Here is a 13,123-nt window from a genome sequence, read left to right as displayed (position 1 = left end):
AAGATCATAAGTTAAAATGACCTTAAATTCCAAAATGTGAGATAAGAAATGCAGAGTCATGGAGTCTAAGCAACTAGAACAAACCTACTCTGTCTTCAGTACTCTACCTTCCAGTCCACATGTGACACAACTGCAGTTAGTTTTTCATAGCCCCATACTATATGAGAATAAATTCTAAGGATACTTTCCCTATTCTAGTGTCAAATTCAGTGAGAAAGACTGAATTTCTGTTTTGAGTACACGGTAGTACTTAAATATAGATCTGTAACTGAAGTAGAAATACAGCCCTGCAGGTTAGGTATTGCCTGTCCTGCAGCAGTTGCCAGCAACCAGTAATTATTTGCTGAGAGCTAAAGAGTGGTATTTTCTGTTGGTAACTTAAAGAGGAGCAGTGGAACCACACTGTGTAATAGTTATTGGGAAAATAGCTCACCTGATGAGCAGTAACTCTGGGCTGCCAGAGTTCTGTGCTTTTATTTTGTTTGGGAGCTCAAAAGCAAAAGTTTACTGTCCTTTTACAAAAGTTGCCTGTAACTAGATAGCAAAGCTAAATGGATTCACTGCTGACAGAGATGGAATGTTCAAAAAAGAACGGTGATGGACCCACAACTTAAAATAGTTAATTGACCAAAATAAGAAGAGAGGTTCTTTGCCAGTATGACTTAAATTAAAAGCTTTGCCTAAGGAAGTAAATCTTGATTCTCTTGTTTCTGTGTGGTGCTGACACTGGTCATACAAAAAAATGATGAGAGAGAGTATCTTTTTCTGCTGAGGGTAGAACAGCATTACAGAGAAGCCAAATTTCTTTTGATCTCACTGTACATTTTAGATGTTAGTGGCGTTCAGTTCCTTTTTACACTTTCTAATCATTTTTTAAAGATCACATGTATGTGTATGAAGGCAAAGATTATTCAAAAGAACCCAGCAGAGAAGATAGAAAAGCATTTGATCAGCTTTTGGATCTTCAGAAAACCTTGACTGAAGAGACCAGTAAGGAAGGGAGAGCTCTCCGGAACAAAGCAAACGTAAGACAAAAGACATGACAAGGCACATGATGCTCTTTCATTTGCTTGTGGAGAACAAGGCTGATGGTTTTCTCTCTTTACCTATGACTTGCAGAAGGCACGTTAAAAGATTTGGATGTCAATGTAGTAAAGTTGGCTCTTGAATGTGAGGGCTTGACAATTCAGCAATTCTGATAACAGATCAGAGATATAATGTGCAGGGCACTCGTATATATTTAGGTCACAGAACCACATATTTTATGACAATTGGGATCTGATGATTAAGACCTGTGGACAAGTACACAAATGGGAAAGGAGTGTAGGTTAAGGTGGGCACCAGACATGGCTTTAAGATGAGTAATTTGTTTCCATGATACTTCTTTCTTTCTCCAGGCCCTTCTCACAGGCCTCCGGGAACAGTCAACCAGGAGGAAGCACTTGTTGAGCCCAGAGGAGCTGGAGGCTAGGAGGAAGAAGCGCCAAGAAGCAGCAGCAAAGAGAGCAAGGCTCATGGAGGAAAAGAAGAAGGCAAAAGCAGAGGCAGAACACAAGAAAAAGTATGGTTTGTACTGCATCTACTACTTGTAAGCTGATGTCTGTTACACTATACTTTAGAAATCCATGTCTGATTGAGGAAAACAAGTCGTGCTCTGTACCCACTCTGGCAGGTGGGGCTGGGGATAAGGGAAGGAGAAGATGACAAAATGGCTGCAGGCCACCCTCATGAGAGAGTTGACTTCATACATCAGGATGTTTCTCTCTGTGTGCTCAAACTGCATAATGTAGGGATGTGCAGGTGGAAAAATGGCTTGAGCCCCTAGGAAGGGTTCTTTTCCCCTGAATACACTGCCTGACCTCAAATTTAATTCCTAGAGCGTGGCCTGAGTAAGAACCCCATATCTGAATGTACAATGAGCTTTTGGTAGAAGCTTTCTGAAATGTCACAGTTGGCTGCTCTGTATTGGTCTGACATCTGTGACTGTCTGGCATGTGTCTTAACTTTCCCCTCCTTGTTTCCCAGATGTTATTCCTTTTCACCACTATGCTCGCTTTTTCCATGCCTGTAATTGGCTTATGACACTGGCATGTGACTCTTAGTGTCACAGATAACTATGGTAAACTTTCTTCCAGTCTAAAGTAGGGGAGGGGAGCAGAGGAAATGCAAGTCTGGGTCTCCTGTGTTTCAGTGCAATGATTTAAAACAAGGTGTGTGCCCCCCACCTTTGTTTTTTGTTAAACATCATCTTCTCTTGTTTTGTTTCAGGATGGCCTGGTGGGAGGCAAATCATTACACATCTACTTGCCTTCCTTCAGAGGAAGGTGATTCTGAGGAAGAATTTGAGGAGGATGAGGCTGGGCTGAACATGGATTTAGATTACAAAGATGCAGACCTGAACTGTATCAAGTACGTCATGGGAGATGTCACCCACCCCAAAGCAGAAGAGGAGGATGCCATTATTGTCCACTGTCTAGGTGGGACTTACAACAACAGTAATGTTGGGTGGGGTGGACAAGGGGGCTGAATTGTCCCTACTAGCTCAATAGTTTCTAATTCCCATCCAGACTGAAATAACTGGGATTTCAGTCTGACTTAATCTTGGGTGGCACAGAGGCAATACAGCCTCTACTCCACCGTGTATAAGCCACAGAAGTGCTAGCAGGGTGTACATCGGTCTCTTCATGCCCTCTCTGGATTTATGGGTGAGCCTCTTGAAAGGTGCCTGTATGGCTTGAAATTTTATGTCTGTGGCCAAGTGGGGACAGTTCCTCCTGAGAGCAGGGCCTTTTCTTCATCCCATGGAAGCTGTAGAGATTGAATTGAGATATTGAAAATCTTCTCCCTTATGCAGTCAGCAGACACAGACAGGCACTTCCAGAGGCTCAGGACAGAGTTTCTATATCTCAGTGCTCATATCTCAACACTGACAATACAGAGGCTCTAGGCTAGTCTTTAATTTAAGGACCTCTGTTAAGACACTAAAGCTGAGGGAGAGAAAGTCACATTACCAAGTTCCTCCTGAATGGGTGTTGGAGCTGCTCTCTGACCAGGGATACAGCAGAATGTTATAATCTGCTTTGGCTTATGTTAAACTTGGCACGAAACCTCATGTTTAAAATGGAAATACCAACTCAAAGGGAAAGCCTACAAATAACAAACATCTAGTTGTGGGAAGCCCAAGGCACTGGGGACATACTAGGTGCATGCTCTATACACCTATGTGCATATATGTGAGTATACCAACAGGTTTATATGCTCGATGACATGGTTAGTGCTTGTTCAAGCATCCTCAATGAACAGTAAGAAGGAATTCTTCCTGCAGAGTTTTTCAGGGAACTGTGACAAGTTTGTTTTTCTCAAAGGCTGAGGTTTATTCCTCTAGGATGGTCCCTTGAGTACTGGTTGACTTCAGTTTGTGTGTGGTTCCCATATCTGATTTTTTATAATAATTCATTGCATTTGTGTGGAGTAGGTCCCTTTCCTGCAGGGGTGGTCTTCAACCTCACTTTCTAAAAAGAGTCTAACTTGTCATTTCATTCTAGATGACTCCGGCCGCTGGGGAAGGGGTGGTTTATTTACAGCTCTGGAGGCTCGTTCTGATCAGCCAAGGAAAATATATGAGATGGCAGGAAAGATGAAAGGTAAGAGATTAAAACTTGACCCTACACCAAGATACTTGAAAGAGCTTAAATCCCACTGATGTTGCAGGAGTGAGGCGCCTGGATACCTTGATACTCATGGTTTTTTGTTTTTCTCTAGTTATGTGTATCCCTAGCTCTGAAAGTAGTGATACAGTGGGTGCTTTGACGTGACTTGTTTGGACTGTGAGAACTCTGTGTAAGGGTTGGTCATTCCAATCCATGCTGCAAGTTCATAAAAAAAAGAAAAAAAAACCCCAAACATGTTCATTATTCGCAGGATGTTTTTCACCATGTAAGACAGAGCACTGCATCTTCTGTCAAAGTGCTTTTAAGAAGGATGAAAGCCACCTCGGGCAGTATTCAGCTGAGCCTTTGGTTCCCTCCACACACTAACCTTCTCCTAAGCATGTATTAGCTGTTTTGAGCTACCTGCAGCTGGTGAGGAATGCACATGTAGCTCTAAGGTGGACCTGTTGTTTTTTCTAATTCCCTGGGAGATGCTTTCTTCTTGTTCCAGTGTCTCTCTTTCCATTTGTGGTCTTTAACTGGGATGCGTGTGTGTCTGTGTGTCTTGGGGAGGGTAACATCTGTCTTCCTTCCTTGGGCAAAGGGTCTGAGTGCTGAAACCATCATGAGGAGATCAAGAAAGCCAAGGGGAATAATACAGAACATGACAGTGAAATCACTGCTGCATTGACTGCCTGTTGACTCTTCAGGACTGATTTTTTGGTTTTGTTCTGTTCTTGTTTTCTGGACAGACCTGGAGTTAGGAGGAACCCTGTTATTCCCCATTGATGACAAAAAGTCCAGGAAAAAAGGACAAGACTTGGTGAGAATGAGAAGCTCCTTTTTGTGTTGCTCTGTCTGCATGTTTTTGAAGCTGTGTGAAATGAATGTTATGTCTTTTTCCCAATAATAATGACACTGAATACGGAACATGGCTAAGTTGCAGTTAAACATTAGGGAAAAGGAGATCTCTTTCTCATTTATTAAAGCTAATAGTAATGCAGTTTTCCAGCAGCTATCACTGCATCTCTTAGCACTGTATATACACTCCATTTCATTTTTTTGTGTGTTTTCTCCTTAGCTGGCCTTGATTGTAGCTCAGCACCGGGATCGGTCCAACAACTTGTCTGGCATTAAGCTGTCTGCTTTGGAAAAGGGCCTGAAGAAGATTTATTTAGCAGCCAAGAAAAGGAATGGTAAGTGTCTGTGCAGTAGAACAGTGAGTCCTTACATGTGTGATTGCACCTAAAGATGATGACCAAATTCCACCCCTCCTGTACTGTTTTTTCTGAAGTGAAGTAAGAGTGAGATCTCCATGGCAGATATGTTGTGTTCCAAAATATTTCTTCTGTTCTTGTTGGGTAGCTTGAAGTCCTTATCTAGATTGCTTTCTATATGTGTATCTTGTCCTAAAGAGTTTGCACTCTCTGTTCCCTCCTCCTCAGCAACAGTGCATCTTCCACGTATTGGGTATGCAACAAAAGGTTTCAACTGGTATGGTACCGAGCGGCTCATCCAAAAATATTTGGCAACACGGGGTATCCCCACTTTCATGTATCCTTTTGAAGTATGTCTTACTTTGTTCACAATCTTAATATTTAAATGATCCCCTAAATATCTTGGTGAATGAGAAGCAAGGAAGCAAAGCAAGGCACAGGTGCCACAGTGCAGCTAAAAACTTGGTTTCTCTGACTTTGCTGTCATCCAGGTACTCATTCCACAGTGAGGACTTACCATTTTAGGTGATAATGACAGATTAGTGTGATTCAGTATGCCTGTCAGAATTTGTTAGAAATAGATGCTAGTCTTCTGTTGACAGCCATCAACTTACCTGTATGTGCCATGTCTGTGGGGGAGATGACTGGAATTGCAGAATAACGGAAGTGACTCAGAAAGCAGCAAAAGTGAGAATGTGAAAAAAGCATTACAATGTCCCAAGCAAGTGATAACCTGCTTCCTTGGCTTAACGTGGTGGAGCTGGTGTGTGTTAGGGCAGGCTCTCGTAACAAAACAGCTCAGTGCTCTCACCTTCCAGGAAAGGAAACGGGTTTACAAGGAGGCTCTGTTTTGTCACTTCTCTAGGAAGACAGGGATTTGCTATACTGCCACTGTCAGCAATTCTGTGAAACTGAAAACCTGAAACAGAGACAACAGTATTCAGAGTATTCTGCCTCCTTCCTTGGTGAATCTCATACTGGACATGTTGTCTGGCATTCCTTGACACTTGACAGTATTTCCTTGACACTTTTTATTAGATACTACTTCCCTAGGAATAAAGGCTTTTCCTCGGCTTCACAACCATATTCATCTTCCATGACAGTCTCAAAGCCATGAAGATGCAGTATTTTTTTCTTGAGAAACATGTGCCAAAATCTTCTCAACATCACACAGACAGTCTGTATGCATCCAGTTCAGAAGCATGGCTTACACAGCCATTATTCGCCCCTGTATCTCTCTGCCTTTGTTGGCCAAAACGTTTACATATTGTCAGTGGCTCTGGAGGGGAATGAGACTGTGTCGGAGTTCAAAGAGTCTTTGGATAAGGATGTTGCTCAATCCCAGATCTGTTTTGGAGGTGGATAATTAAACTCCCACTGATGGTCAGTTGTTATCCCTTACATTAAGTTATTGCTAGGGCTCGGAATTACAGTATTGTTTGGCCGTATTCCCCCCCCCCCCCTCCGCCTTTCAAATTTCATCCCTTGTCTCACTATAACTCTTTTCAGGCAGCTTTTTAGAGGTTACCTGGGACTCTTTGTATGTGCCCATATAGATGTCTCAGTGGAAAGGAAGTTGTCAACCGCATGACAACTGCATAGTATAAACTGTTTATACTGTTCCAGTTTCCCAGAAGTCCATTTGACTTGCATTTGTTCAAATATAAAATTTAGCCACGTAATCACGTGCCTACAATCTAGCAAAATCCTGACCATTATTCTTGGCAAAGGCATGCAAGGCTGCCAAAATTTGAGACTTTATAAATTACACCTTTCCTTCTCCCACAACTGCTTTTTCATTACAAGGTTCTTTGTTGCAGCTGTAGGGCAAAACCAGTACCTTATTGCTATCCAAAAAGTTGTGTGAAAGGTTCCATGACCCTTTGATTCGCTTTAAGGAAATCTTAATGCAGAGTTTCTGATGTTGGTTTTGCTCTATTGGAAGCGAACTTTCCTGGTTTTTGCATTGTTGGCACTGTGCGCTTTAGCATATTTTTAGGGTAGTTTTAGTACAGCCAGGCAATAGCAGCTCTCCTAATAAGTGTTTTGACTATAGACACTGTGAGGTGCCAAGCTTAATTCAATTTAAAGTTCAGCTTCCAATAGGAAATCACCCCACAAGCAGTGGAACGTTCATCTTTATCTAATTGCCAACACACATTGCGTTGGCTGCATTTACATGGCCTCTGTAGCACCATCTGGTTACTTAGTAATTTCAGGTCCGATTTTGACATGGCTCGTCAGGTTGACTGGTGTGCTCTGCACTAGAAGAAGGCTTCCTGAGTTGGATATTCTGTCATTCACTCTTAGCTCTACCAGAAAACACCAAGTGATTCATTATCTCCTTTGACCCTGCTGAATCTTAGGTAAGCTACTGGTGGATATCACCGCTGTGGGTAAGACCTTGCTTGCAGCTGCTCACAGGAGCAGCCCCTATGGATTTGCCAAAGGGCTTGCAGGATCAGAGTCTGACTGTGAAGACTTTCTGGGGTGAAAGGTGGCGGGCGGGTAGATGTACATTACCTTGTTTTCCCCCAGTCATGCGAACTGGCACTCTTCCAGCAGGCCGGCTGGTGGCACTATTAATCAGCTGGAGCAGCACATGTTGCTCTTCGACCTGCTTTCAGAGAGCAGGGCAGTGATCTCCAGCATGGAAAAACACTCCATCTCTGCCAGAATTCAAATGCCAATTATGCTTTTTTTCTTTGCCAGCTTGACTGAACACGTAACTTCAGTCTGCAGATTCAAGGCTCTGTTCCTCCACCTATTCTTTTCCTGTATGTTTATTGCCCTTTAAAAGGTTTCATTCCCAAGTGTTCCAGTGTGTGCAGTCTTTTCCTCAGCTTCACACACACCTATGGCCAAATCCCAGCCCACTTACGGGTTCTTGGCCACCATGCAGTTACACGTGGACAGGATTTGTCTTGCGGCTGAGTTGCCCCAGGATAGGTTGAAGTAGTTCATCTACCACCACTATGTCCAGGTATTCCTATTTGAGGCCTTATGCTTTCCTTTGTTTCTACAAGAAGATGGGGCTCTGCCTCTGTCCTGTGCCCCCCACCCTGCTAGTACTCTGACTGGACTTATAAAGGAGAGGAGGGCATGACTACCTGTTTGTTAATATCCATTACCTTCTAAGATAAGGTCCACAGGGATCTGCAAGGTTCCTGGCATACATGGAGGAAAGGTCATATAGATTCTAGCCCTCTAACTTAGGGGCGAGTCAGACAAAAGATGTTCTCTTTTTCCCTCCGTAGTCCTCTTGGCCTGTGCAGATGAAATCTACTACGATTTTTTTCCTTTAAGTTTAGTTAGGAAATGCTTCTGCAGTGTTTTGGGTTTGGGTTGGGGTTTTTTTTTTCCTTTTTTAAACAATATTCTTCAAATCTGCTGAACCCAAAGAAAAGTCCTACTTCTATCTGTTTCGAAATGGAAATGAGATTTCAATTGAATCCTGAACTGTGTTTTGCAGAATCTTAGCCAAGTGAAGTCTTTCTAGTGTTTGCTACCCACCACCGTTTCTCTTTATTTGGGCAGAAATCGTGTATTTTGGATAATTAATTCCATAAAGGGTTCAGTAGCTTTTATGCAAGTTGCTATGCAAAATAAATGTGTCATGCTGTTTCTTCAGCTGTGCAGTACTACGCATTTTCCCTTTCTAAATAGCAACCACCCCAAAAGGGAAGGAAGGTGTTCTTTTGTAGTCATGTCCCTCTGGCCTCTCTCTTCCTCTAAACAAGATTTTCTGCAGCCTAAGAGCTGAAATGTGGCTCCTTGTGCATATCTGTCATTGTATGTTTACTTAAACTTTAAATGTATGCTGCTAGATTAAGGTCAGTGGGAGACAGAGCAAGATCATGTACAGTTCAGCTTGGCTATACAAGCAGTTTCATCAGATAGGACCTATGAAGGGGCATCCAGTCCCAGTGAAAAACTTTCCTCTCCACCCCATGCTGGAGGCTCCAGCTGATGCTGTATAAGAATGAGCAGTAAATCAGAATGACATTTACACTTGTGCTGCCTCAGCTTATGCTTATGTTTCTTACTTGACAAGGCACTGCCTCTGATTCTCAAAGCCTTATGCAGACAAATTCTGTCTCTCATGAGGAATCTCTATGGCCTGTAACTTAAAAATGATCTTTTCATTCTACTCGGGAAACAGTAAAAAAAAAAAAAAGAGAGAGAGAGAAACCAGTCAAGTTTTATGGATGTGTGTAGATGGGTGATTTTGTCACTGAATTTTGTCACAGACAAAAATTATCTGGACATGTCACTGTGTGTTGGGGAAGGTGGAGTCTTGATTTTGGGGAAAGAAAGAGGAAGACTCATTTTCAAGATGATGGAGAAAATCTACAGCAAATTCAACCTCGGTATCTTAACAAAAATATTGTATGTATGTGCCTCCAAACAAGGCAGAATCTGGCCCACAAAAATGATAGGTAGAAAAATATAAGGATAAGTAGATGGATTTATTTAAATTAAGTGGATCTAATGGTCCTGGAGGGGAAAAAAAGAAAGCAAACCTTTGGGCAAAGAGCTGACTTAAAAGCGTAACCTACACATCAGGTCCTGTGAAAACTCCCACTGCTTTACAATAGATGATTGTAGAAGAGGCAGTGTAGACCTTTATTTAGCTAATTTGACTGGATCGCAGGTTTGTTGTGCACTGTTATCAGCAAATCAAAATGTAAGACCAAGTGATTCAAAACACTAAGTAATTTGCTATAAGAAGGGATAGTGTCCACATTCTGGGAAGTACCTCTTCTAGTACATCTAAGATCATTTGTGTCCTACAGCTGTGACTGAAAATCCATCTCTCCCTGGTCTTCTGTCCAACTTGTGCTTTTTAGAGTGAAAAATACAAGCCTGGGAATGCAGTAGTGGGATTAGTAGAATTACAGATGAGTATTTCCTATAAAAAAAGCAGATCTCTTATTGTTTTGAATTCTTTGCATGAATAAGTCGGCATGTGTTTTCCATGCTGCACTCTACCATCCGCCCATCCTTGGCCTTGGTCATATGGTAATGCATTTGTGGGAAGACGCCTAGAACCTTCTGAGAATGTGATGAGGACAAAAATTGTCTGGATCCTCATGTTTCAACCAGAAAAAGAATGTTCCTGCTTGCACTTCCTAGCATTTTCTTGAGTATTTCTTCAAAGTTGTGGATAGAAACAGTCCCCTCAAGGAACTTATATGAAGTGAGAATGTCAGTCATGTGTCTATTGGAAAAACAAATCAAAGGAGGTTAAGGGAAGCCAGAAGCTGCTTCTTGTAAGATCTGAGAAAGTCTCAGGTTTTGCTGCCTTGAGCAGAAAAGAATTATTTTCTTAACATTTATTGAAGTAAGTGCAGGGCATCTACTAGCCTTCCTCTGCTACTTTGGTGAACTTGAGGCTGTAGCACTGGCATTCACATGATAACGATTTTTTTTTCCCCCAAATAGGAGGAGAGAGACAAGTTTGGATCAAATTAAAGGTATTTATGATCTCATGCAAGTCCACTGCAGAGAGGGATGAAGAATCAGAGATCATATCCCTTTTCTGTGTGCCACATCATGAAACAGGCCAAGTTTGGGCCTGGCTTTCTATGAGGGTCCTACCTCTTTATCTACCTCTCTGTATGTGCATCTAAGATCATGCCATAAAGTAGTGCCAGTCCGTGTACTTGACCACTTACAGATCCTTCCTAGAACATCTCCTGGCCACTGTGCCAGCAGGAACGGGAAAAGATCAAAACAGAAGGTAACTGAACAGTAAAGGTGTCTTGCATTACATGGAGACAGAGCACGCTCTGGACTAGAGACCATCTTTGTTTGACATGGACATACCGGAGTGAGTCCAGCATAGGTCCACTGAAATGATTCGGGGATTGGAGCATCTGACATGCCAGGAGAGCTTTTGGGATTTTTTAGCCTTGAGAAGAGAGGTTTCAGAGTGGAACCAAATGTGTGTGAATGTGTATCAACATGTATAAATACCTGATGGAAGGGAGTAAAAAAAAATGGAGCCAGGCTCTTCATGGTGGTATCCAGTGAAAGGAAAAGAGGGAACAGGTACAAACTGAAATACATGAAATTCTATTTAAATGTGAGGGGGAAAAAACCCAAACATTTTTACACTGCAGGTGTTAAATGCTGGAACAGGTTGCCCAGGGAGGTTGTGGACTCTGTCTTTGGAGATACTCAAAACCTGAGTTGGCACAGCCCTGAGCAACCTGCTCTAGTTGACCCTGTTCTGAGTGGAGAGACAGGACCTCCAGAAGTCCATTCCAACCTAAGCAATTCTCCTGTGAATCTGAGATCCATTCTGGATACTTAAAAAAAAAAAAAAAAAAAAAAAAAAACCAACTCTAATCTTGCCTATTCAGTAGTGTACAGGAGCATAGCACCTCACAAATTTCTGAACTATGACCTTACCACACAAGTAGCTTGACTGATGTGAAACATTTCCTCATCTCAGTGGTTTAAAGAGATGATGAGAGATAAGCATGTAACAGCGTCTCAGCAGCTGCCCCCGAGCCCATCTTCAGTGTATTCCTCCTTTGCCAATATTCTGGACAGGCTGTAGGTGCTGGTCCTCTCTGAGGTTTGTGTACATCCCCAGCTTAGATCTCTTAGCAGTCTTCTTTCCACGGAGTACTGCAACAAGTCCTGCTGCTCTAGACCATGAAACCAGTATTTAGGAGTCCTCTAACTATTCTTGAGCAGCTCTGGGGTGGTGTAGTCAGAGAATAAATACAGACTTAGCAGAGGAGTTTCTTGGTCACTTCCAAAGAAGTCCAGTTAAAGACCTTTGAAAAAGTCCCCTCTCCCTTGTTGAAGTTTTCCCTGAGTTTCCGTAGCCTTTCAGGCAGGGCAGCGTCTCCCCTTGTCCTTTTCCCTGCACGGCACAGGTAAAACCTTGCTCCTTGCACTGAATCTCTCCCCTGCGCCAGATGTATGGCCTACATAAGCTCTAGCCTGTTGCCTTTCGTCACATTTCCCGCACCTCTGAGCAGGGAGGAGGTAAGCCCCGTTTCAGCGGGGTGTCGGACGCTTTCCAGGGCAGGGCTATTACCTGGAATGCAGCAGAGTACTCGAGCCTTGGGCAAGTTTAGACACATGTTGATGCATAATACAAGATGGAGCCTATCACTTGATATCGGCCTCTTCCAGTCAGTCAGGGGGTTGGGTAAGCAGCTACGCCATGCAAAACAGGAGGTAATGTAACTACCAAATCAGTGATATGGAAACGTTTCTTCTAATTCCTGGCTAACTGTTGCATTGTAAAGTCATTCCATGTTGTACGGACCTTGACTAGGGGGCAAGCACCACAAATAAAACTGATATAATTTTAGAAAAAGGGAGTGAGGGGAAAAATAAAAGATGCAATCTACAGCAGCCAAGATAAAGTTATTCCTATCAGGTAGTTTCTGTGTTGAATTATCTTCTGCATTTGTTCCCTTTGTAGACTGGATTGTTCTTGAGTAGTTCAAAGCGCAGGACTGGAATCTAGGAGGTCTAGATTTTCTTCATGCATTCCCAGCTGCTGGTTCATTGTACAGCCTGAAAACTTAACTGTTCGTAAAGGGTAAGACAACCCAGAGGTGAAATGAAAAAGGAGCAACATTTGAATACAGAAAAGGTGACTTGCACGGCACACAGAACTCTGCCCGTTTCCTCCCCAGCTGCCCAGAGCGAGCGGTGTAAGGAATTTGGTGCCCAAGGCAGGCTTCGGGCAGCCTGTTAAGAGGCTTCAGGCAAACCAGGCCCTTCTCCCTGGGGGGCAGGATGTCCTTCCTCATCGCAGACCTCTTGTGACTGGGGGGGGGGGGGGGGAATTGCACTGCAGCTGCAGGCTGTGGGTGGAGGAACAGACCAAGCAGTCCCCAAGGCTAGGCGTTACAGTGCCTATCAATACACTTAGCCTTGGAGAAAACCCAAGAACGTGGTTGTCCTGGATGGGAGAGCTCAAAGGGACTTGGTCTTTCTGCCGGAGGAGAGCGTGACTGGCAAAAGGAGAGGTGAGGGGGAAGGCTGGGTGGAGGAGAGGTGGAAGGGGCTCAGCCTTGGAGGGGCTGCGGGGGTCCGGAGGTGGGCACCCGGGAGCAGGGAGGGAGGCGATGGGAAGGTCTCGGAAAGAGGCCAGCAAGCGGGATTTGCGAGGCAGCGCCTGTACGAGCTGAGCTGCGGAGGAGGCAGAGCTGCAGGGAGAGGTTCCAGGGGTGAAATCAGGCCTCGACGGGGGGGGGGGAGGGGGGTTCAGGGGGGGACTAG

The 13,123-nt window shown here is 43.6% G+C and overlaps 1 protein-coding gene across 3 annotated transcripts in view; it reads left to right on the top strand.

The window, feature by feature from the left end:
* The window catches only part of CHD1L (chromodomain helicase DNA binding protein 1 like), a 31,474-nt gene extending 18,657 nt beyond the window's left edge, over nucleotides 1-12,817 (top strand). For 2 of the 3 annotated variants that reach the window (XM_049824655.1, XM_049824656.1), the window contains 8 exons: nucleotides 880-1,025; nucleotides 1,398-1,561; nucleotides 2,269-2,477; nucleotides 3,546-3,644; nucleotides 4,403-4,473; nucleotides 4,732-4,846; nucleotides 5,096-5,204; nucleotides 5,906-6,254. In XM_049824655.1, the coding sequence (XP_049680612.1) occupies nucleotides 880-1,025; nucleotides 1,398-1,561; nucleotides 2,269-2,477; nucleotides 3,546-3,644; nucleotides 4,403-4,473; nucleotides 4,732-4,846; nucleotides 5,096-5,204; nucleotides 5,906-5,984 (992 nt within the window). In that variant the 3' untranslated portion in view covers nucleotides 5,985-6,254. Of the gene's footprint in view, nucleotides 1-879; nucleotides 1,026-1,397; nucleotides 1,562-2,268; nucleotides 2,478-3,545; nucleotides 3,645-4,402; nucleotides 4,474-4,731; nucleotides 4,847-5,095; nucleotides 5,205-5,905; nucleotides 6,255-7,177 lie in introns of those variants that run through there. The other variant, XR_007509061.1, reaches the window with a different exon arrangement.
* Nucleotides 12,818-13,123: the final 306 nt, after the last annotated feature.

Source organism: Accipiter gentilis, chromosome 21 (genome assembly GCF_929443795.1).
Source record: "Accipiter gentilis chromosome 21, bAccGen1.1, whole genome shotgun sequence".
NCBI classification, from domain to species: domain Eukaryota; kingdom Metazoa; phylum Chordata; class Aves; order Accipitriformes; family Accipitridae; genus Astur; species Astur gentilis.
The sequence above is the reverse complement of the archived record's forward strand: the minus strand, read 5'-3'. Positions and strand labels throughout refer to the sequence as shown.